This window comes from Mustelus asterias, chromosome 3 (assembly GCF_964213995.1).
Source record: "Mustelus asterias chromosome 3, sMusAst1.hap1.1, whole genome shotgun sequence".
Classification (NCBI taxonomy): Eukaryota; Metazoa; Chordata; class Chondrichthyes; order Carcharhiniformes; family Triakidae; genus Mustelus; species Mustelus asterias.
In genome coordinates this window covers 115056115-115081248 of record NC_135803.1, presented here as the reverse complement: position 1 = coordinate 115081248, position 25134 = coordinate 115056115, and the positions used below count along the sequence as shown (strand labels likewise).

At 41.0% G+C, this 25134-nt stretch overlaps 1 protein-coding gene across 8 annotated transcripts in view; it reads right to left on the bottom strand.

The window, feature by feature from the left end:
* The window catches only part of foxp1b (forkhead box P1b), a 502439-nt gene that overhangs the window by 40630 nt on the left and 436675 nt on the right, over window positions 1-25134 (bottom strand). For 6 of the 8 annotated variants that reach the window (XM_078209450.1, XM_078209451.1, XM_078209452.1 and 3 more), the window contains 5 exons: window positions 14223-14306; window positions 13505-13558; window positions 3846-4047; window positions 3573-3649; window positions 2916-3017 (listed from right to left, as the gene is read on the bottom strand). In XM_078209450.1, coding sequence (XP_078065576.1) covers window positions 2916-3017; window positions 3573-3649; window positions 3846-4047; window positions 13505-13558; window positions 14223-14306 — 519 coding nt within the window. The remainder of the gene's footprint in view (window positions 1-2915; window positions 3018-3572; window positions 3650-3845; window positions 4048-13504; window positions 13559-14222; window positions 14307-25134) is intronic. The other 2 variants (XM_078209454.1, XM_078209455.1) reach the window with 1 other exon arrangement.

The window sequence follows — 25134 nt, the reverse complement described above, 5'->3', positions numbered from 1 at the left end:
GATGGGACTGGGGGATCCTCCTAGGGTGGGAGGTGCTGGAAAATCCAGCCCAAAGAATTAGACATTGTGGGACACACAGAAAAATAGTTAAGAGCCGTGTTGTTATGAGTAGGTATATACTCTTTGTCACGCTCAGATTTATGGGGAGGTGGTGGCGTAGTGTACTGTCACTGGACTAGTAATCCAGAGACTCAGGGTGAGATCTGGGGAACTGGGTTCAAATCCTACCGTGGCAGATGATGAAATTTGCATTCAATTAAAAAGAATTGAATTCAAAGTCTAATGAAATCAATCTCAATTGCCATAAAAACCCATCTGGTTCACTAATGTCCTTTAGGGAAGGAAATCTGCTGACTTTGCCTGGTCTGGCCTTCATGTGACTCCAGATCCATAGCAATGTGATTGACTCTTTAAAATGCCCTCTGAAATGGAAGGCAGTTAGGGATGGGAAATAAATGCTGGCCCAGCCAGTGATGCCCACATGCCATGAAAGAATTTTTTAAAAAAATCTCAGAGACCTGCGAGCACGTCATCGCCAAAAGAAAAATCACTTTCTTGCATTTCAAGCAATTTAGCAAAATACATAATCTACTAGTTTACCGCTACTTTAAGATGTGCAAAAACACACCATAGCAGAATTGTTGGATCAAAGGAATAACCAAACTATAAGGCCAGTCAACCCAACAATTGACTGTCAGACAGTTATCAGAAGCCAATCGGTCTCTAAAGGTCACCTGTCTGCAAACATTCTTCAACCACAAGGAGCTACTTATTCACAACCAATAGTTGGTCGCTCATTCACCATCAGCAGAAGTGGGGGCTGAGTTATGATACTTTAGGCTATGAGCGTAGGGGAGTGGAATCATCAGTGATGCCAGAGGGATATAGGGCAGAGCTGTTTACTGTACTAGTTTATTTTTAGATATTTCAGCAAATAATATGTACATGAGTGGGACCATCAGTTCCAGTATCACCATAATCCGTGCTCTGAAGTGTGGCCATATGGACTGACACACCTCTACTGGTAGTAACTCCTTTGTGTTTGGACTCACTTGAGAAGAATCGTGTTTTAGAATTGGAAAATAAAATTGAGGAATGACATTAATTTAATATATTAGAACAACAAACAGTTACCAAGTTAGTTGATGTAGTCTCCCTGATCGATGTCTTTAACTGACGTTGCTCCATTTTGAATTTGCAACACAAGAGCTATACTACTTGCGAAATATTTCACCTAAAGTACCCTTTTTCTTGACCGTAGGCACGTGCAGCTCTTCAAATGAGTAATAAGCTCACAGAAAGAGACAGATGAAAGCTTTTTCCACATACACAAACTGTATGTAATGATGGGCCAGATCTTCTAATGCCAGCATTTGCAAATGTTGAGGAGTCCGGTTTACAATCCATCAGAGGTCCTGACATACACATAAGTGCTCTAATTGCCTGGTAAGTTTAAACATCGAAGGGTTTAATTATGCTGCAAATTTCCCTCAACTAATCACACTTTTGGAGACTTGGGTTAGGTATGCATTACTTACCCATTTACTTACCCTAAAATAGTTACACTTTTTAATCTCTGCTGGAGCTCAATGATTAACAGCATAGTTCAACCCAGCACCTCCTACAAAGCCAATCACCTCCCTGACCTGGCTACTCACCCAATTGCATCCCCAAAAACCTGACAGCCCAGCCCACTGAACTAAATATACATCCCCACACGAGACTGCCCACATCTTTCTGGCCCGACTGCCCAACCGATACTATTTCCCCTCCGATACAATTGCCCAACCCTCCAACCTGATTTCCCATCCTCTGCCAACTCAACTGCCCGCACAGCTACTGACCTGTCTTCTCACCCTCCTCTGACCCGACTGCCCATACACCTGTATCTTCCACCCACATACTGTGACCTGACTGCCCACATACCGTGAGCCAACTGCCCACACACCCCCTAACCTGACTGCCTACTTGCCCCCTGCCGCAACTGCCCACACAACATCTGACCCAACTATCCACACGCCCCCCGACCTAACTGCCCACCTGACTGCTCACAACCCAACTGCCCACTCTTCCCAGACCCGACTGCCAACCCCACCAACGTGACAACCCATACCGCACCCCCCACCTTACCACCCATCCTCACAGGGCCCTTTCCAGCCTGATTTCACATCCCTCAACTAGCCTTCACCCACTCACTGAAAACCCTTGAGATCTTTATAAATACTTACCTGCAGCGGTGTTGGGGGGAGTCCTTTCCATTGCTTCTGTTTGTCATTTCCTTTGGTGGATGGTTGAGCTGAAGCATCGCTGCTGCAGCCGGGGGAGGAATACCCGACCAAAAGGCCATGAAAAGGGAAGGGTGCAGTGAGCTTCGCAGTCAGCAGCGATCCCCCCAGCATTGCTGCTGACTGGAAGATGGTTTTCTTTATTCAACAGATTCCAGGTGAGCAGGCACAGCTCCAACTCTTGTGGCAAGCACAGACTATGGAATGAACTATGGTATGTGGAAGGACATGAAACACAACGACAAAGACTGCATCTTCTGTTTGCATTGCAAGGCAAACAGCCATTCTTTCATCTAATTAGTGTATCATGCCTGAACATTTGCAGCACATTTAGTTCAGATGACAGGATGATTATCTAGTATCGTTGTGTACTAGCATGTTTACTATATATAAAATACAATAAAAGGCACAGGTGAAAACATCTATTGTAGCTTCTTTCATCATATTCTGTAGATCAAAGGAAATTAATTGTGAGAGTCACAGCTTAGATCGCTGACAATTCGTGGCAAATACTCCAAAGTCAGATGCAATGTCATGTTTACTTTGAGCAAGAGAATAGCTGAGATTCTTAGGTTTTTAACACAAGGAACTCATTTGGAACATTTTCTTCTTTAAATTATAATTAGTTACCTTCCATGTAGCTGCATTGCGTCTGAAGTAGGCAAACATTCGTGTAAACCAGTTATAGATTTCATTTAGTGTTAGCTGCTTTTCTGGAGATTCAAGAATTGCCTGAGACAAAAATACAGTTTGTGATATGACAATTGTAGATGTTTCTTTTAATTAACAGAAATATATGAACTTAAGAAATTCATATTCTTAAATTACCTTATTTCAACAGTAAGTGTGTTTTAATGTAGATAAAGAAAAATGTGAATAACAAAGATAATGGACCTTGACTAGATTATTTTCATAATTAGCAAATTAATTTTCTTATAATTATGCATTTATATTAAAGCAAAAACTATAGCGAGATGCATAATACTTAGAGGTGCTTCAATATTTTTAGCACCCAGTCACGGTGATAATTTATAATTAACTGCATTGGCCATGTTAAATTTTCCCTCAGTGTACCCGAACAGGTGCCAGAGTGTGGTGACTAGGGGATTTTCACAGTAACTTCATTGCAGTGTTAATGTAAGCCTACTTGTGACACTAATAAATATTTTGTTGTTGATCAATTTACATATCAGCTTTCATGGGTTTTAAGTGTTTCACAAAATTATGTTCTTACTTAAGTATCAGAATGTCAAGATTGTTTTTAAAAAAATCAAGAATTGTACTCACCTGCCTTATTAATGAAGCGTATGTGAAGGGAGGTCTCACATCTGCATTCTTGTAGAACTCTTGATTTTGAGCAATGTCTGAAGTTAGACATAAACTTCTATTAAAGTCTATAATGTATTGGAGGGAAACATATAGCTTCAAAGTTGTACCACAAAAAATATATATTACAGCTGATTCATTATCATTATAATTTTAAGAGTAATCTTTCATCAGGCAATAATTTGCAAAGTAAAAACTGAATACATCAATGACTACTGGAACAAAAGGTCCTACCTGATGATATTGGCACATTGTACTTGTCTGGGTATCGCCGCCGGATGGGTCCCATGCTATGCATGCTAGTTGGGGTAATAACAGAGGGTCCCTGTGTGACAGGGGTAATGGGGGTCGTTGGTGTTGTAGGGGTGTGAGGTAAGCTCTGTGGAGATGCCTCGGATGCAGTCTTTGATAACGTGACACTCGATACCAGGTTCAGCTACAAAGATAGATTGAGGGTGAGATTTGGGTAATGGTGGAAAAAAGGAGAAAGGGGAAAGCTTTAACAGGCTTGACAAATAACAGTGCAAATCACACCTACCACTGTGCTGCCACTAATAAGCTACAGAGGAAGCAGACAATCTCAGCTAATTAAAAGATGAAATTGTATTGAAAGGACTCTAATTAAGAGATGCTTATGGAGGTGATCTAATGATTAAACGCTGCATCAAACTGACCCCATCATCAGCCTATAGTGACACAAGATGTCTGAAGAATTTTTTATCGAAACAGTAATTTTTTGAGGAGGAGGCAGTGATATTCGCAATAATAGCTATGAGGTAAACTAATTAAAGTGGAGCTCTGAAGCCAGAGTGGTTGTAAGCAGCTGTTCTGTTCTAGCTTGCAGCTGCAGCCATTCCAAACCAGCTCCAAATCTCAACAGAGGCACTCCAGTCAACTGGAAAATTTCAGACTGACCTCTGCTCTTGCTATTAATTTGGAAGAAAACTAATGACACAAATACATATTCCCACAAAATTGTTCTAATTGCTAATTTGCCAAAGGAACTGAGTTTCCAAATTAAATATGACTGCAGTCGGTAGAAAAGAAAGCACCAATGCGGGCGTCGTGGGGAAAGGTGTTTCATCTATGACAATCACTTGTGAATTGCGTTAACAAATTAATGGAATGTCAACTCTGTCAATTGCTTTGGAAGTGTCACTTTTCAATTTTTTTTTGATAACGGCATCAATTACTGCTGATGAGATTCAGCCTGCTGTAGCAATGGAGGCAGAAGGGTTCAGGTGAAAAGTGTATCACCCATGTTTAACACCTCACCCTTCTGCACCTCCTTGTTCACAAGTTCTCCAATTACCAGAGTCCTGCTAATAGTCATTATCTGGAGGTTATGCACTTGCTTACTTTAAAACACCACACAAATTACAGAATTCCATCACAGATCAGCCCTATTAAATAACCTTTCCAAACACAAGTGAAGAACTATAAAGGCAAACAGACATGGTTTAGTTTAGTAATTTTCAAGCTATTTGGTTTTCTTTTACATCTCTTGGTTCACTGCACAGTAAATAAAATTTTAATCACAAGCCTTGTCCTCTATCAAATATTAAGACAAGGGAAGCATGATGTAATTATATAAACTTGAAATTTGTCATCTACAAAAACAAACAAAAGTAGTTTTCATAACATGCCTTTAAAGAATCTAATGCATATTTAAATAAGGACAAAAGCTCTATTTTTTTAAACAATAGTTACATTCCCTAATAAAAGAAAAAGTAATGTGTTGTTAGTACAATATGATGTTGTGTTCACTGATACAAAAGTATTAGGATATTTCAAAAAGTGACATGAAAAGCTATGAGAAAATGGGCTTATATGGGCAGCATTCCCTCACCTCAAACGCCCAGTATACTTTAACTTAATTTTGAAAAATATGATCCCATCTTTTGACAATAGTTAAGAATACTTGTTTTTTTACTTCAACTAGCTGCTGGTTAATTGCCAAGATTTAAAAAAAAGTTACTATAGACAGCCAGGAAACTGGAGCACTGCCTCATCCTCTTGCTATTTTGAAGACTTTTAGCAGCGCCACTTATTTTTGGCTGAGTTTGACATTAATATTTATTTTCTTTTACAATATTCTTACTAAATCTTTAAAATGGGACAGCTTTTTTAAACAAAACTGGTCACTATTTAAAACAAAAACAGAATTGCTAAGCTATATGAATCACATTTCAAATTCAGTATCTTTAGCGTGTTGCCTTGAAAGCATTTTCCATCAGAATTATTTATTTCAACTCAGGCTCAGGTATTTCCCATATCACACCTTTTTCCACTTGTTTAGCAAATTTGATGTGGAAATGAATTAACCTTCAAGGCAGCATACACTGCATGTTGTTTCCTGCAGCTGCAGCAGCTCCATAAGACAAACATATTAATTTCTATATTGATCACCTGTTAGGTGCCATTGAGCAGGTTTAGAAGTGCTTTCAACTGTTTAGAAATCCCTGGCAAGTATTTTTTACCCTTTGTTATAGATATTACTTTTACTATTAACCATGCAAAATGAGAAATGTATAACAGTTAATGGAAACATCTTATAAAGTGCAATGTTAATTTTGGTCTGTCTGTAAACTGCCAAATTAAATAAAGCAGTAATTTGCAAACTGAAATCTCTTAACAACAAAAATTGCTACTCTCAGCTTGCTTTAAAAGGTAGCACTTAATGATGCATAATTCTGCTAATAAACAGTATGCTCACATTCTGACATCTGTTACCCAGCAGAATGATTAATCATCAGAGCCCACTTCTCCTTGATAATAAGACAATATTAATATTTATCAATTGCATGGGTTATTCTGTTCGTCATCGGAAAATAATTATCAAGTTACCAAGCATGCAAACTGAAACTCACTGACAATGGAACACAGGTTAACTATCGGTAAGTCTTGTTTTGAGATGACAATTGAAATTGCTACATTAATTTCAATTTTGCAAAGCAAAATATTTATAACAAAACAATACGTGCGCTTCATTGAAACTCTGAACTGTTACTGCTAAGTGTTCTGCACTCCTATTTATAAATATGTTCAGTTTTTGACATAAAATGGAATTGAATTCCAGACATGATGCAGTGGTAGGTATATTTTCTGTATGTTGACTAGAATTGGAAAGTTGAGAGCTTATTTTAATTCTTACTCTTGAGTTAAAGAAAAGATTTGGAAAAAATTCAGGCTTAAAACTAAATCATTATCATACAAAAGTGTGATATTTATAAAAAAGGCCTAATACAATGGTACAGACAATCTGCTTTTGACAATGGAAAATCTTAGGCTGAATGGCTGTTGTTTCTCTATGTTAGAAATTCCATTCTTTGAGAACTACCAAGGGTATGTAACATTATATCATATATATCGTTGTTTTATTTCCAGTGGTGTTTGACTTGCACTGCATCATTCCTGCTTAAACTACTTCTTCAACACTCATGTCACATGTCATTAAAAGGCTGCCATTCAAAGCACTGCTCAATTCCTAAACAGAGCCAGAAAATAGTCCTGAATCTTGAGAACTTGTCTCTTTCTCAAATTCACTTGGCTTGGTTGGGTGAGCTAACAACGTCTCTCAGCCAAACCACTAGAAAAAGCACCACAATGTAACAGAGTACTTGATCTTTCATGGGAACAGGATAGGGAAATCAGGAGAGCCTGACCCCAAACTGTCGTACTTTTCTGGCTGCAGTCGCTAGCAGTTGGTTCAGACGAAATGCAGTATTATTTTTGAAATCATTAACTATCATTTATATAAAGTCCACCTTAAGACAGAATTATAACAATCTCATAGTACCAAGTGGTCTGTGATAATATAGGTGACATCTAATATGTGTAGATTTTATTGTTGAAAAATTTAACTCAAGAGTGGAACTACTGCCATTTTTCCTCATGAAGAACTCCTCCACATATTCTGAGGTAGCATGTCAGTCCAGTGAAGAATTTCCAATTAATGCCTTATAGCTTTTTTGAAACGTTACATGAGAGTATCTGTACAGTTAACTCCTTCATGCCACACTTACTCAGTTATATCCCAACTAGACATTTTAATAAACTAGCATTATCATAGCTGAACAATATGAAAAGTGCTGAAGTGTTTATGATAGGACCACCTACCCGGACCATAGCAGTCACTGATTGGGATTGTTTAGCAGTAACCCTATAATGTGCATATTTCCCTTGACAATACCACTGGTGTTCTGCCAACTAAAGTCATTTATACATTCCATTTGTGATCTGGGTTAGATTCAATTTAGAAATTGAACAACACTCACTCAAAACTTAAATATACAGATGGCAACCTAGAAAACTAGCAAAAGCTGGCCAGAAACATTTAAACAAAAGCTGACAAAGCCTCAGTAAAGCTGGCAAATGAAAAAAAATGCTCTGTCTGTAAGCCTATCACTTTAAAAAAAAGCAAGGAACTGCAGTGAGGCAGAACCAACATTCCATTACTGGAAATCAAGTAAAAAATTAGTTAATGCATGAAAGTCAAAACAGAATATAAAACTGGTGAATGCACATCACCCCCAGCAAAAATAATTTTGGTAGTATATTTTAATTAATCATAGAATCCCTAGTGCAGAAGGAGCCCATTCGACCCCATTGTGGCTGCACCAACTCTTCAACAGAGCACCTAACCAAGGCCCCCACCCCTCTGCTCTATCCCCGTAACCCTGCGCATTTACCCCACTAATCCCCCTAACCTGCACATCTTGGGACACTAAGGGCCAATTTCAGCATGGCCAATCCACCTAAGTTGCGCATCTTTGGAGTGTGGGAGGAAACCAGAGCACCCGGAGGAAACCCACACAGACACGGGCAGAAATTGCATACTCTACACATTCACCCGAGATCGGAATTGAACGCAGGTCTCTGGCGCTGTGAGGCAGCAGTGCTAACCACTCTGCCACCGTGCCGCCCCATTTTCTTAGGTATTTAAAATCCATACTGAACATAGACATCTGGATGAACATTTAGATGGAATTAGTATAGACTGGTATTTGATGGTCATTATAGACATGGTGGGCCGAACAGCCTGTTTCTATGCTGTATGACAATTTTAAATCCAAAACAATGAGATATTAGCTAAATTCTATTGAATATTGAAATCTATTTGCGACTTAGGGAATACTTTTTTTATACTCCAGGAGTACCCCAGATTTTCACTCCCTGCTCTGCAGACCTGACTTTTAAAAAATGGCCGCCTGTAGCTGAGATTTGCATTCAGTTGGTGGGGTGGGGAGGGGGGAAGTGGGCTGGATTGGAACAAGTGCAGAGGCTACCAGCTGTGAAGACGGCCTGGACAGTAGAGGTACCTCTGTTCATCAGCACTTTAAGCTATTTAAAAAAGATTAAAACAAAATACAACCGTACAGCCCTCATACTTCAACCTGTGTGGCACACACACAATTCTGGTGCAGCTGGTCCTGGGTGCCATTGGGAAGATGGTTCGTCCAGACACTGGAAACATGTGCTGGAATATGCAGAGTAGTTAAATTGTGACATTGGGCAATGTGTAATATTGGTTTGATGCCAATAATGCCATTTTTGATCTGAACACTCCAGTTAATATCCTCATTTACTCTCACACAGCTGTATTATTGTTGGGTCTTGAGTCCACAAGTATGGTAAAGGAGTTAGCCACCACTTCTTTGCTGGAAAGGATAAGCTCCCAGCTCTGTGTAAAGCCCTGTGCAAGGTTTATGCTGGACTCCATGCTCTTTGATGTCAGTAAGCTCACTGGCAGGTCTGCCAATGCACCTACCATTACTTTGTGCATACCCATCAGTTTTTTCCTGTACCCAGCAGAAATTATGCCCAACCTCACCCTCTGGTACCCTCTCTCTCTGCCTTGGCTGCAAGGTGACTCATCACGTGTAGATCCTGCCTCTCTATTTGACTCCCTAAAGTACAGTTCTTGGGTATCTGAAAGGAGAGAAGCACAAGAATAAGGCTGTGGTGAGGAAAGGGCACAACACCAGGTTAAAGTCCAACAGGTTTATTTGGTAGCAAAAGCTACTAGCTTTCGGAGTGCTTGCTGGAAGCTAGCTTGAAGGAGCAGCAAGCGCTCCGAAAGCTAGTGGCTTTTGCTACCAAATAAACCTGTTGGACTTTAACCTGGTGTTGTGAGACTTCTTACTGTGTTTACCCCAGTCCAACGCTGGCACCTCCACATCATGAGGAAAGGGGCCAGGGGAAGCATGAGGTGCCTACTTAGACCATCTGCAACTTGTAAATCTATAGAAATTATTGGGAAAGCACCGTCTCTTCAATCCAGGCAAGGACATGCATCTGTGCTTGTTCCCCACCGGTTAGGTGCTGCTGCCTGTGCTTGGATCCCACTTTGTCCTGCAAGAGAGAGGGGAAGGTGTTTTGGTGATTGATCCTGTTTGGGTGATATGGCTGTCTTGGTGCAACAGCTGAAAATGTGTACAAGCTGTTGAAAGTTGGTGTGAGGCAGTGCAATGATGATGTTTCACAGAGAATGTTGATAGATGAGTGAAGGTGGTTTGTTGGTATAGTCTTCAGTCATGTGTGAGTATTTGAAGATGCATTCACTCACTTTGAACACAAGAGAGATCATTGAACTTCTTGTACACTGTATCTAATCTAAGTCCTTGGGGCTACACTGCCAGTATTGAACACGACGGTTAACTGCTCCCAATGGCTTCACAGTAGCTGTCTGGAAGAATTCCTGGTTCCTTTTGGCAGAAGACATCTCTGCCTGTCGACCTCCGGCACCAAGGCACGTATGTTACATTGGAAAATGCTCTTCATCCTGTTCCACCATTATTCCATGTTTCTGCTCAAACACATGGCCAGCCCTACCCAGCATCTCCTGCAGCTTTAAGTACTGTAGGATAGGTTCAAACTCGCTAACCCAGCATGAACCTGTGTCCCTTGCTGAGGCATGTAGCCACTCAACAAAGCATTTAGCGCCGGCTGCATGCTAACATCATGGCAATGAGCAGATAGTATAAAGCTTATGTGCCGATTCTTTGGAAGGAATGAACGTCAAAATGCCCTGCTGTTTTTTGGGGCTATTCAATTATTCTTCCTTTCTCTCGAATGGTTAGATGTAAGTCATCACAATGAATGTATGATGCAAGTTTTCTGGTAAAGGTAACTCTGATGATGGGAGGCAAAATGCAATGTTAAATTTCTCCTTTTTAAGAAGCATTTCAATTTCTAATGTTTACCTGAATTTCTCTATGTTTGGGCGATTATAAAATAACAGGAATAAAAACTGTTGTTATCTGGAATTTAGCAGAACAATCAAAGGAGAAGATATATTTGGGGTAACTTAAAGATGAAAATTAAGTCCAAGAGCAAAGGGCAACTTTCAATCTTAAGCACTTATCCTCTGCATCAGAATCATTATAATTATCCCTTACTGATAAGACGGTGGTATTTGGTATGCTTCACATGTTTTTCCCCTAGATGGAGGGGTCAGTGACCAGGGGGCATAAATTTAAGGCAAGGGGCACGGGGTTTAGAGGGGATGTGAAGAAATACTTTTCACTCAAAGGATGGTGGGAGTCTGGAGCTCACTGCCTGAAAGGGTGGTGGAGGCAGGGACTCTCATAACATTTAAGAAGTGTTTAGATGTGCACTTGCAATGCCAAGACATATAAGGCTATGAGTCAACTGCTGGAAAATGGGATTTGAATAGTTGGGTGGTTTGTCTCTTGCTGGCATGGATGTGATGGGTCGAAGGGCCTTTTTCTACGCTCTATGACTCTACATTTCTAAGTAAAATATAATCACGAAATCTGTGGCAAAATGACTTGTTTGAATGACTTATTCATTGCATTTCACTGCACCCGAGTCACAATTTTCTGAACAACCATCATCAGTTTATCCACTCTGAGATGCTAATCTTTGCAAATCTCTCTGCCCCCTTCCAACTTTGGGGATCCAAACCACAATCGCAACTGAGCCAATGCTTCCAATTTTATTAAACATCGCAATAACTCATTTTGCAATGTCTTTTAACCTAGACTTTTAACCTTAGGTTCTGTCTGCCTATTCTGGTGACAGCAAATTATATCAACATTCGAAGAATAGAACTTCCATTGATCTTGTCAACATTCCTTTCACAATCAACATCACCAAAAACAGACTAGTCATTTTTTTCATCTTCTGTTTATGAGGCATTGCTGCATGCAAATTGGCTATAGTATCTGGTCAACACGAAAATGCCTCCACTTCAAGAGTAATTTAGAATAGCTTGCAGAAATTATAAGATGCTCAATAAATGCAAGTTTCTTTATTTAATTAACTTACAACATGCAGTAGTAATTGTTTAAGAAACCCAGGTAATGAGAAAAACTAATAGAGTAGTCTATTAAAGAATAGGCATTCAACTCAAACTCAAAGAAAGGGGAAATATGGACAAAAGGGGAATGGATCATTTAGAGTTGAAAAGGAAGATAGATATCCAACTAACAATTATCATGTGAAAAATGTCACGATGCATTTGCAATATTGCTGAAAATTGCATTTAAATACCCTTTTTGGTTTAAACAAAAATTAAGTTTGAGATGAATTTCTATAAAATGCTCCATGGTAAAGCATGATACAGAATAGTTTTGAGAAGCAGTGTTACAAGTTAGTTTCCAAGCAGCTGCAGTATATAGTTCACAGTGCAGGGCATATAATTTTGACCTTAAATTAATTACTGTAAAATATAATTCCCTGTTTTCTTTAATATTTGAACACAACACTTTGGCCCGATTTTACCATTGTGTCGCGCCCGAAACTTGGTAGTCGGGCGTGAGACGATTAGCGCAATCCACACCCGCGTCTGCACAGGTGCCCACTTTACCAAGGCCCGAAAATGGCCGCGATCCGAACCTCGCCCGAAACGAGCGCGACATCAATTTAAATGCATTTGCAGGGGCCCGTTTTTCAAAATTTTTTTCACTGCACACGCGCAGTTCAAAGCTCCGATTGGAGCTGCAGCGTTTCGGGTGCGATAACCCCTGCCCACAGCGCAATTCAAACTCGCGATTTCTTTTTCAGGCTAAGTGCGTATGGGGGCGCCTGAGAACAGTTGTCTAAGTTGGATCTGAATTGCGCTCAGATTCAGCACTTAGAATCAAAATGGTAAAATTGGGCCCTTTATTTCATTTTTTAAATAAACATATTACAAAACTCGCAAACAGCATAGAAAATAAAGGGTATGAATTTTACTTGTTTTACTCCTGCTTTGCTCTTAATATTTTTTCAATACTTACAAGTTTAACAGTAAAATGTCATCTCGCAGGCATCGTATTTATGCATCAAGAATCAAATTTAACAGCTTAATTCTGACACTGGAACATTTTGTTATCAAATCTGAGATTGTTAACAGAGATATATTTTCCTAATTATGACTAATATTAAAACATGGTGTGCATCATTTTATTCTTCTTTATTCAACATCCACTCTGTGCAGATGAACCACTAGCTTTCCATTATCTTGCATCAACACATATTGACTGAAGTTGCAAGTGGCAACTAAAGGCCCAGTCATGCTCAATTAATTCTCAGATATTGATGCTGAATGATACTGTTGTTGGCTGGGTACCTTCAGCGACTGAATAATACATGTTTCAAGCAAGAAATAAGGTAATCTTTCCATTACAATTGATTAGTTCATTTAAAGAATTACAGACGGTAGCAGAATAATGATTATGATGTAATCTGCTACCTGTTAACATTAAGTGGAATTACTTTTTTGTATGAACATTATTAGAAGTTTATTGAACTCCATGGTAAATCCCTATTAGGTCTTTATGGCTTTAGTTTTCTATGCCAAGGACCATATACATTCTATGCCATTGTGTGTGTGTGGTGCACAACTGCATTATGTATAGCTGTTAGGTTACAAATTATTTATTTACCTTATTCTGTGGAATGGTCAAACATAGCTCCTTGATTTTAGGCGTCAGAAAAATCTTAGAAAAAAGAATTAAAAATTGTATTTTCACTTTTTTTTCTCATTTCTGAAAAACTAATTTCTCCTATCCCCCACGGGAATATTCTGTTAACACATTCCCTTCTTTCAGCTGGAAGGGTCAAATGCCTTTTTCTATGTTTGCCATCCACACCCCTCTAACGATCAGCTGACAGGAAGTATAGTTTTGTGGGATGGAACAAGTTGTGCAAGTATTTTGAATCAATAATCCCAGTCTGGCAGCAGGATTTAATACTTAGTACTCCACATGGCAATATAGGCAAGAGCTGATATAGCTCATGCAATAAAGGCATTTATATTCAAACACCAATGCCCAGGCAAGTAAATATGAAACCTTCTGCATGGAACCTTAATATACCACCATTAGAGTTATGAGACTTCCCTATATTTTATTTCATTAAAGTTATTGATGCTACAGTGTCCACAGCTGGAGTGGCATGACTGATCAGCACTGTTTTTTAGATGAACTGGTGAATCTGCCTACAACTGCAAAATAACAACACAAGTATCAACATTGCAGAAGTTCAGAGCAAGTCAGTGAGAGGGGTAATTCAAAAACTGCTCAGAAGCAAGAACATACAAAAATTGGTGCATATGTTGATCATTCTAAGCATTTATCAGTTTGCCCATAGATCACTACTTACAGGCTGAGGAGTAGATTTTGGTTCAGTTGACTTCACATGCAGGTGTGTCATCATAGCTTGCAGGCGCTCTTTGTCTTTTGCAAGCTGCAGAAATAAAACATTTTAGCTTCCGAAGCAAAACCACAACAATCAAAAACAATAAAGACTTATGAATCATCCTTAGTAAAACTTTCAGTCGCTGCAAATCTTTTATTTTCACATATGTTGCATTTTCTAACACCTCTACATTTAAATTAATGATTTGATTAATGAAAACGGTGATTTGTAGACTTCCTTGTCAATCAAAAATCTAACTAACTCAGTCTTGAATATATTCAATGATACAGTCTTCACTGCTCTCTTGGGAAGAGAATTCCAAACACCAACAAATTCCTCATCTTGGTTTTAAATGGGAGACACCTAATTTTAAGCTGTTCCACCTTGTTCTAGATTCCCACACAAGGGGAAACATCCTCTCAGCATCTTCCCTGTTCAGTCTCAGAATCTGATATGTTTCAGAGAGATCACTTCTTATTCTTCTGGACTCAATGAGTATATATTCAACCTGCTCAACCTTTCCCCATAAGACAAACCCTTCATCCCAACAATCAGCCTACTGAACCTTCTTTGAACTGCTTTTAATGTAAGTATATCCCTCCTTAAGGTGACCAAAACTGTATACAATACTCGAGATGTGGTTTCACAAATGCTGTGTACATTTTGAGCAAGACTTCCCTACTTCACTCCCCCTTGCAAAATCTTTTGTGATGCGTGCAAAAGAAATCTAGGTTCCGCCGTAGAGCAGCATTCTGCCGTCTCTCTCCATTTAAATAATATTCTGCTTTTCTATTCTTCCTGCCGAAGTGGACAACCTCACTCTTTCCTCCATCTCCGCCAATGTTTTTGCCCACTCACGCAACTTTGGAGATTCTTAGTATGCTCAATTTTCTTACCTATCCTTGTATCATCAGCAAATTTAGGTATAATACAGTTGGTCTCTTCATCCAAGTCATGAATATAGATCATAAGTAGTTGAGACCTCAGCAATCATCTCTGCCAGTTAGTTTGCCATCCTGAAAAGGACCCATTTATCCTGACTCTCTGTTTCCTGTTAGTTACAGTAAGAAGTTTAACAACACCAGGTTAAAGTCCAACAGGTTTATTTGGTAGCAAAAGCCACACAAGCTTTCGAGGCTCTAAGCCCCTTCTTCAGGTGAGTCACCTGAAGAAGGGGCTTAGAGCCTCGAAAGCTTGTGTGGCTTTTGCTACCAAATAAACCTGTTGGACTTTAACCTGGTGTTGTTAAACTTCTTACTGTGTTTACCCCAGTCCAACGCCGGCATCTCCACATCCTGTTAGTTAGCCAGTCTTTCATCCATGCTAATATATCATCCCTAAAATCATGGAATTTGTGGCACCTTACTGAATGCCTTTGAGGCCTGAAGATGGACACAGGGAGTATAATGCATGATTAATCAGCACCCACTGCTTCTGATGCAGGCAGCATGCAAACTTTGTGCCACCTGCTAATTTAACTAATATTAGTACATAGCCAAATGCTAAACTGGCTATTGTTTGGCTGTATGCAATCAGCCCAAGTTCATGTGTGGCTAGCACAACTTAAAATTAGCCTGTGCTACTGTACGCCTCTCCAATGGGAGTTACTTTCTGGCAGAAACAGGTGCAAAAAATGGCTGGGAGAGAACACTAATTAATCGTGCAACTGGAAAGAAAGCACACTCTCAGGATTGCTCAAAGTTGTACTATTGGAGATCTCTTGTGTAAAGATTGGAGAAAAGGAGAGAGGCCCTCTATCCATAAAGATCCCGGAGGCCCTCCTGACAGAGGGAGTGGGGGTAGATCACCGTCTCAGCCAAAAGCAGAGTAAACCTGAGGACCTGGATGCAGTGTCAAAAGAATTTCAATGACCTTATACAACTTATGTCAAGGTCAGTGAATGTACCTTCAAATGCTATATCATAGAATCCTACAGTCCAGAAGGAGGCCATTCAGCCTATCAAGTCTGCACCGACCACAATCTCACCCAGGTCCTATCCCCATAGCATCCCTTATCCCCATGCATTTACCCAAGCTAGTCCCCCTGACACTAAGGGGCAATTTAGCATGGCCAATCCACCTAACCTGCCCATCTTTGGACTGTGGGAGGAAACCGGAGCACCCGGAGGAAACCCACGCAGACACGGGAAGAACGTGCAAACTCCACACAGACAGTGACCCAAGCCGGGAATCGAACCCCGGTCCCTGGCGTTGTGAGGCAGCAGTGCTAACAACTGTGCCATCGTGCGGCCCATATCCTTTCAGATGAACCAGCCTCACACATGGCTTCATTCATCAAATCCCCTTCACTCACCCACCAACAACCCTTACCGACTACCACTCATACTTCACATTCAGGGCTTCAACTCACTCTCACATTTAGCACTCCTGCTAGACTCACTCCAGCTACTCAAACGTGACAGACACATCACTCAAACAAATTACACCATACTCACGGACATATTTCTCCATCTCTTGCAGGATTAGGTAGCGCATAACAAGTAGGGAACAGGCAAGGCTGCATGCCTGCACCCTGATGGAAAAGTTTCTCAGCATCATTAGAGTAGTCACAAATGAAGCCTTGGGCAGTGGCATGGTTGAAACCACAGATGTTGGTAAATTCCTACCTAATTTTCTCTCACAACCATTTTATCCCTCATTCCACAGTCTCTTCTGCTTTACAAGATTCAGCTGATGTAAGCATATACTTTTTGTTTTCCCCCTTTCACTCAATGGAACTCTATCCTTGCACCTTTCTTCTTTCAGATACCCAAAAACTGCCATCTGGCCTAGCATTAGTACAGGAGCGTGAAGTGGAAGAAAAATAAGAGATGGACGAGGAAGAAATACCAATACTTGATCTGACATGCACAGCTCAGATACTGACACTAAGCATACTTCAGGAGGTCTGCATGTGATGAGTAACCAGGCATGAGTGGACTGCAGACAGGGCAAATAGAAAAGTAGCACAGGTGCCAGTTCCCCGGAGAGCAAGGCTACACACCAGCTCTGTTGCAAAGAACTCAGATAAAGTCTTTGATGGAGTTGCAGACGGAAAAAGGCTGATTGCACAATTGTATGCTTGGTTCATTGGCAAGCCCGTGAAAAAGCCTGTCAAGATGCCCAATTCCATGAGAATGCTTGTGGACCCAACCACAATATAATGTCTGATAGCCGATGTCTCAGCTTACAGTGCACCTCAAGCAGAAGCCATCCAACACGGAGTACTGCAGTCGAAGCTGAGACTAAAGTTATTGCATTTGAGTTTGTTCATGCAGGCTTAGATAGCTGCAATCATGGTTGATATTCGCTGAGATTTCGTGGCAGTTCAGTAATCTGCCTTCTAACAGGTTACTAGGACTGCTGCAGTGCCGCCTCTTTGGAATGGCAGTGGCTCCTTCAAAACACAACCCTTCTGTCCACCCTCTGGTTGACAGCCTGTGTCCTCTTATTGCTATCATTCCAATAGTGCCCTTGCTATTGCCTGTCAGCCAGCCAGCCACACATCCCAGGTTGATCCAGTTCACGTTGAGGTGATGCAATCCAGACCAGGATCTTCACAGGCTAAAACTGTGTAAATTCATCCAGCAAGGCCATCTGTAGTCAGCAGTCTTCACCACCATTCTCCAGGTACTTGGGCAGCACTGCATAGGAGCACTAGACCAGGCAAAAGCAACTGAAACTCAGGCAGTAAGTGAATGCACTTTTATAGAATCCTACAGTGCAGAAGGAGGCCATTCGGCCCATCAAGCCTGCATCGACCACAATCCCACCCAGGCCCTATCCCCATAACCCCATGCATTTACCCTGCTCGCCACCCCTGACACCAAGGGGCAATTATGCATGGCCAATCAACCTAACCCGCACATCTTTGGACTGTGGGAGGAAGCCGGAGCACCCGGAGGAAACCCACGCAGAACGAGGAGAATGTGCAAACTCCACACAGACAGTGATCCAAGCTGGGAATCGAACCCGGGTCCCAGGCGCTGTGAGGCAGCAGTGCTAACCATTGTGCCACCGTGCCACCCAAAAGCAGAGTGGACTTAATTAATTCTTAATTCCAGATATTTTTTATTGAATCCAAATTCCACCAGCTGCCGTGGCAAGATTTGAACCCAGGTCCCCAGAACATTAGCTGAGTTTCTGGATTAATAGTCTAGTGATAATACCACTTGGCCATCCCCTCCCCTATTCACTTTTGGAGGAAATATTGAATGACTTAGTTGCTAAAGTTAGAATGTAATGTTTGTTCTGCGGTGGCTTTTCTTTCAGCATTGCGGCTCAGTGGACATTGCGATTGTCAGTGATAGAGGGGAGGCAAGGTGCGGAACTGTTGTAGAATGTGGAATTATTAAGTTCATTCATGGGATCAGCATAGATCAGCATTTATCATCCCCTAATTGCTGTTGAGAAGATGCTGGTGAGCTGCCTTCTTGAACCACTGCAGACAATGTGGTGTAGGTACATCCACAGTGCTGTTAGGGAGGGAATTCCAGGATTTTGACCCAGCAATAGTGAAGGAATTGTATTTCCAAGCCAGGATGGTGAGTGACTTGAAGGGAAACCTCCAGGTGGTGGTGTTCCCATGTATCTGCTGCCCTTGTCCTTCTAGATGGTAATAGGGTTTGGAAGATGTTGTCATCATGCGTCGGTGGTGGAAGGAGTGAATGTTTGTTGACGGGATGCCAATCAAGCTGGCTGCTTTGTCCTGGATGCTTTTGGAGTTGCACTCATCCAGGTGAGTGGACAGTATTCCATCATACTCCTGACTTGCACCTTGTAGAAGGTGGACAGGCTTTAGGGGGGGAGGGGGGCTCAGGAAATGAATTACTCGCCACAGGATTCCTAGCTTCTGACTGGCTCTTGCAGTCACAGTACTTAAATGGCTAATTCAGTTCAGTTTCTAGTCAATGATAACCACCAGGATGTCGATAGTGGGGGATTTAACAACGGTACTGCCATTGAATGTTAAAAGGCGATGGTTAGATCCTCATTTGTGTGCCATGTACGTTCCTTGTCAGCCGAAGCCTGTGTATTATCCAGGTCTTGCTGCATTTGGACATGGACTGCTTTAGTATCTGAGGAGTCGCAAATGGTGCTGAACATTGTACCATCATCAGCAAACATCCCCACTTCTGACCTAATGATGGAAGAAAGGTCACTGATGAAGCAGCTGAAAATGGTTGGGCCTAGGACACTACCCTGAGGAACTTACTGCAACTATGTTCATTGCTACCACAGTCAGATTAGCCAATCACAGACACCACAAATAGAAAGGGACAGTGTTGGTTGCCTTCTTCATTCCTTCTGAGCTATTTGCCTTATACTTGATGGTCTGAGCTATGTCCTCATGATAGGATACAGCAGACCACACAATGAATCGTCCCACACACTGGCAAGTACTCAATGACTCCTCCCATCTTGGTAGCTAAATCATTGACTAACACAATGGTCGATGGTGTTCCATGTGGCAACAAGACTTTCCTTCATATGTATGCTGCCCACGTGTGGTTTAGTTACAGAAGGGAGTCGTGAACTAGATGGCCAGTTGACAGCCTTTGTCACCTAGCAGCCATTCTGCTTTGACCTGGTGGCTGGAATACTGATGGCACAACAGATCAGCACAGAATAAGTATAACATGACTGCTGCCAGAAAGCTGGATCCTCAACTCTTGGCACCTCTATCTGTGAAAAAATACCAGAGGACACGATGATTATGATAGACAGTCAAATGGGAAATTCCAGGAAACAGGCGATCCTTTCTAGATGCAAATCTGTTATGGTCCATTAGTAAAGCCATCAGGTTAAAATACATTTCCAGCAAAATGCTTCATAGGAAATACACCAGTCTGTGTCTTCAGAAGCAATTTTGTTTTCTGCCACTAGTCAGAATAGAGAAGTTTTAACAGCTCTTAAGAGTGTTATTGATATCTGAATTAATGCAAGGTCTTCCAAACATGATCTTGATTTCACTGTCGTACATAAAAAGCAACTATTTCATCACTAGTTATGAAAGATGTTGAGACTTTATTGTGGCCTTTGTACCTTGCAACTTCCTGTGCAGTTACCTCTGAACTATTTGAGTTGTTCAGAAACTCATGCAAGACTCTTTCTAGTTATGCATAAGGTCAATATCCTACTGTTCTCCAGTATTTCAGCCATACCTGAAATTGAATTTAACGAAGTGTTATCTATGGATGAGTTAATGCTGACTGGGCATAAATAGCAGATTTATATTACACCTTTTGACTTGATCTTGCAACACAAAATATTGCTGCAAGATTCTCATTGTATTCTAATTCCACCACCCCCAAAGGTCACTTGCTGTTGTTACTTTCCTCACGTACATTTATATAAGATTCATGTACATGGAGCAGTTGCATAAATCCTGTAGCTACTGCAGCATGTGGAGAAGTTTTTGGATGAGTTGTAATTTGTGAAGGGGCTCAAGACTTTGCCAAGAACAATACTGAAGTAATCAAGTTTGGAGGCAACAATGGATACAGTTAAGGGTTTCATCAGTAATGTGCTTAAGTAGGAGCTCCAATTTCCATTAACTCATTGCATTCCAGGATCTAGGTTGTCGTGTCGGCTCGATGGGCCGAATGGCCTCCTTCTGCACTGTAGGGATTCTATGATCTTCATCAAAAACAAATCTACCATTGCTATTTCCTCATTTCCACAGGCTTAACCCGGAGTTTCCTGTCACTCGCCAATTCAATTCTCCACCTTGCTCCTACTCTGACTTTTCTGTTAGTGTTCCAATGAAGCCAGTGGAACAGCACCCCACCTTTCAACTCAACACTCTCCAGTCTTCTGGACTTCACCATTGAGTTCAACAATTTTAGATCATAACCTCTGTCTCCATTTCTTTTAAAATGGAGACCTTTGCCGGTTTTGGCTTTTCTCATTTCTCTCTGTATTTGTCCACTTTGCATTCAGATGCATGCCAGCTAGCCATTCACAGAAGAAATGAAACACAATAAACTCAATGATCTTAATGTCTGGGGCTTAACCATTTGTATCCAACCACATCCAGTTGTAATAGAGTGATGGATAATTAAACAACTAATCGGAGGAGGTGGCACAAGTGACTGCCCCTTTATATTTGTCCCTTAGTTTATTTGGTTTATTTTAATTAGTTATTTGACTGGTTCTAAAATAAACCTCCTGTGGCCCAGTGGTATAGGTCACTGAACTGGGAATCTATTAACCTAGAGCAATGCTTTGGGGTTCCAGGCTCGAATCCCATCATGATAGATAGTTTCAATAAAAAAGAAATCGCCCTGTGGCAGGCATGGGTGGGCTGAAAAATTCCACTAACATCCCAATCCTTAACGATGGAGGAGCCCACACTTCAATGCAAAAAACAAGGCTGAAGCATTTAAAACTAAGTTTAGCCAAAATTGTTACATAGGATGATCCATCTCTGCCTTGACCTGAAATCCCAGGCATCACAGATGTCAGTGTTCTGCCAATTGATTCACTGAACGTGATATTAAAAACAGCTGAATGCACTGGTTACAACAAAGTATATGGGCCCTGACAGCATCCCTTTAGCAGGACTGAAGACTTGTGCTCCATGGCTAGCCATGCCTCTTGCCAAGCTCTTCCACTGTAGGTACAAAACTGGCATTTATCAAAAAATGTGGAAAATTGCCCATGCATGTCTTGCAGATAAAAAGAGAATTCCAATCCAGTCAATTTACTTTCAGTCATCAACAACGCGACAGAATGTGTCATTGACAGTGCTATCAAGCAGCACTTACACAGCAATAACCTGCTCATCGATGCTCAGTTTAAAGATCTGCTAGGGTCACTCAGTTTTAGATCTCATGACAGTTCCAAAGATGAACAGAACGGCTGAATTCCAAAGGTGTGTTAAGAATGACAGCCCATGACAAAAAGGCAACACTTGGTCAAGTGTGTCAGCAAGCAGCCCTAACAAAACTGGAGTCAATGAATCAGGGGAAAACTCTACTGGGGTTGCACTCATAACTAGCAAAAAGGGAGATGGTTCTGGTTGTTGCAGGGCAATCATCTCAGCCTTAGGATATCACAGCAGGAGTACATCAAAGTAGTGTCTTCAACTCAACCATCTTCAGCTGCTTCATTATTGACCTCCCACCAATATAAGGTCAGGGATGGGGATGTTTGCTGACAAATGCAGAATGCTATGTATCATTTGCAACTCCTTAGGTACTGAAGCTGTCCTTGCAAGCATGCTGCCGGGTCTGGACAACATTCAAGCTTGGGTTGATCACTGGTAAATAACATTCACCCACACAAATGTCAGGCAATGACCATCTTCAGCGAGAATCTAACCATCTCCCCGTAATGCTCAATAACTTTACCATTGCTGAATTATCCACCAACAACATCCTGGGAGTCACCATAAACCAGAAATTTGGCTGAACTAGTCATATAAATATTGTGGCACAAAGAGCAGGTCAGAAGTTGGGAATTCTATGGTGAATAACTCACCTTCTTTCTCCCCAAAGCCTGTCCCCAATATACAAGACACAAGTCGGGAGTGTGATAGAATACTCTCCACTTGCTTGGATCAATGTTGCTTCAACAACATTCAAGAAGCTTAACACAGCCTAGGACAAAGCAGCTTGTTTAATCGGTACCCCACGCACCACCGTAAAAATTTACACCCTCCACTAAGGGAGCAGTGTTTACCATTTATAAGATTCACTGCAGCAACTTGCCAAGGTTCCTTCAACAATACCTTCCAAACCCATGACGTTGATCATTTAAAAGAACAAGGAAAGTAGACATTACTACCATCAAAGTTATGTCCAAGTTGCACATAATCCTGACTTGGGAACGTTTTTTGCCACTGTCGCTGACTCAAAATCTTGGGATTTACTTCCTAATAGCATTGTGGGTGTATGTACACCACATAGGGTTGAATGGTTCAAGAAGGTGGCTCACCATCACCTTTTCAAGGGCACCTAGGACTGGAGTATAAATGCTGGCCTTGCCAGCAATGCTTATTTATATCCTACAAATGAACAATAAAAGTCATGCTCTCTTACTTATGCCAGTTTTTCATTTAAACATAGCATCAGTGGGGATTAAGATATGGTGATTTGACTGATGCAAATTCTTTCCTGCTGTAAATTCCCTCTTCCACTATGTTATACATAATGTATAACCATATTTCCGCATCCAATGTCTCAGTTACTATATCTTGCTGATATTTCTCCACGTTGGTAATTATGCTTGTTTACCATGTTAACAACAACAACTTTTCATGCCTGCCTTACAGTACAATCCATGGCTTACCACTGCTTTCTTTTTTTGCCATTACTTTTATTCTGCACCTCCAGCAAGACTGTTATAGAGTGATTAAAAATGGTACAGAAACTGACTGTGCTGTAATGTTTTTTTAAATCTTCTTTGCATGCTAGTTGCTGTCCTCCAAAACTGTACAATTTCTGACCTATGCTCACCGACACATACAGAATGTTATCACCAAATTTGCTGTTGCTTGTTGGAGTTCATTTATTTTGCGCAACAAATGTGCATTACACATTCAGCTGGAATATTCTATTGTTTCCAGTGCAATGTGCCCAAAATTGGCCATGAGTGCAAAAGATTGCAGAATTTCCAATGCAAATTATGTCCAGTGCCAGGAAGAATTCCCACAATCTTGTACATTTGTTTATAAACCACTGTAATTGATGCTGCCCCCACTACCCACCCAACTGCATGAATCACCATTGAAAGTTTTATACAAACATATGAATTAGGAGCAGGAAGAGGCCATTTGGCCCCTCTAGCTTGCTCTACCATTCAATAAGATCATGGCTGATCTAATTGTGGCCTCACCTCCACATCGCACCTACCTCCTACTGAAAGGTCTATCTACTTCTGCCTTAAAAATTTTGAATTACCCTATCTCCACCACTCTCCAGGAAACAAAGTTTTGAAAACTCATGACCCTCAGAGAAAAATATTCTCTCATTCCCATTTTTCTTTGCTAATTTTTAAGAAGTTTTTTGCTAACTGCTCAAATTTGTGGTCTTTTGAGAAAACTTTAAAAAGTTAACTTTTTTTGGGTGCAAAGCACTCAGGCTTTTAAAAGTTCTGAAAATTTTAGAAAATTACTATTGCAAAGGGTCATAAGTTATTTAAAGTCATTGTCAGTTATTTAATTATCACGTATTTCAAATTTAACTCCAAAACCTGCTATGGTGGGATTTGAACTCAGCCGCCGCCCCGTACCCCCTCCCCCCCGCCCCCCACCGAGTTGTTATTTACTGTCTTGTCCAGCCCATCCTCTGTACCTCCACACACCCCATTTCCACCCTTACTTCTGCTCTGCTCCCTAGTAAACCTGGCTGCTGGGAACATGATTAGGAGACAGCACCATTTCAACCTATAGACCGCAAATGAAAAATCTATGACTAAAATGGGATCACAGTGACCTCTTCACTGATACTATGCAGGATGAAATAGCTATACCATTGAATACTAGTCCCTTGTCTTCATTTGTTGGTGAAAGAACTGATATTGGAAGTCAATTGGGTCAGGAAAAGGAGCTACAGATACTGGTATCGTACTTAAGGAAAACATATATCTAAAGAACAAGCCTCCTTGTCCAACATCTCCAGCATTGACCACGCTCGATCAGTTCTGCTGGGTGGGCCACAATACTGCATGCCTGACACAAGACTTCCAAAACAAGTCCTCCACTCAGAGCTTCAACAGTGCAAACGGCCCCAGGAGGTTAGAAAAAACCTCAAGGACACCGTCAATGCTTCCTTGAAAAAGTGCAACATCCCCACTGACACCTGGGAATCCCTGGCCCAAGGCTACCTGAAGTGCAGGAAAAGCATTTGGGAAGGAGTTGAACACCTCGAGT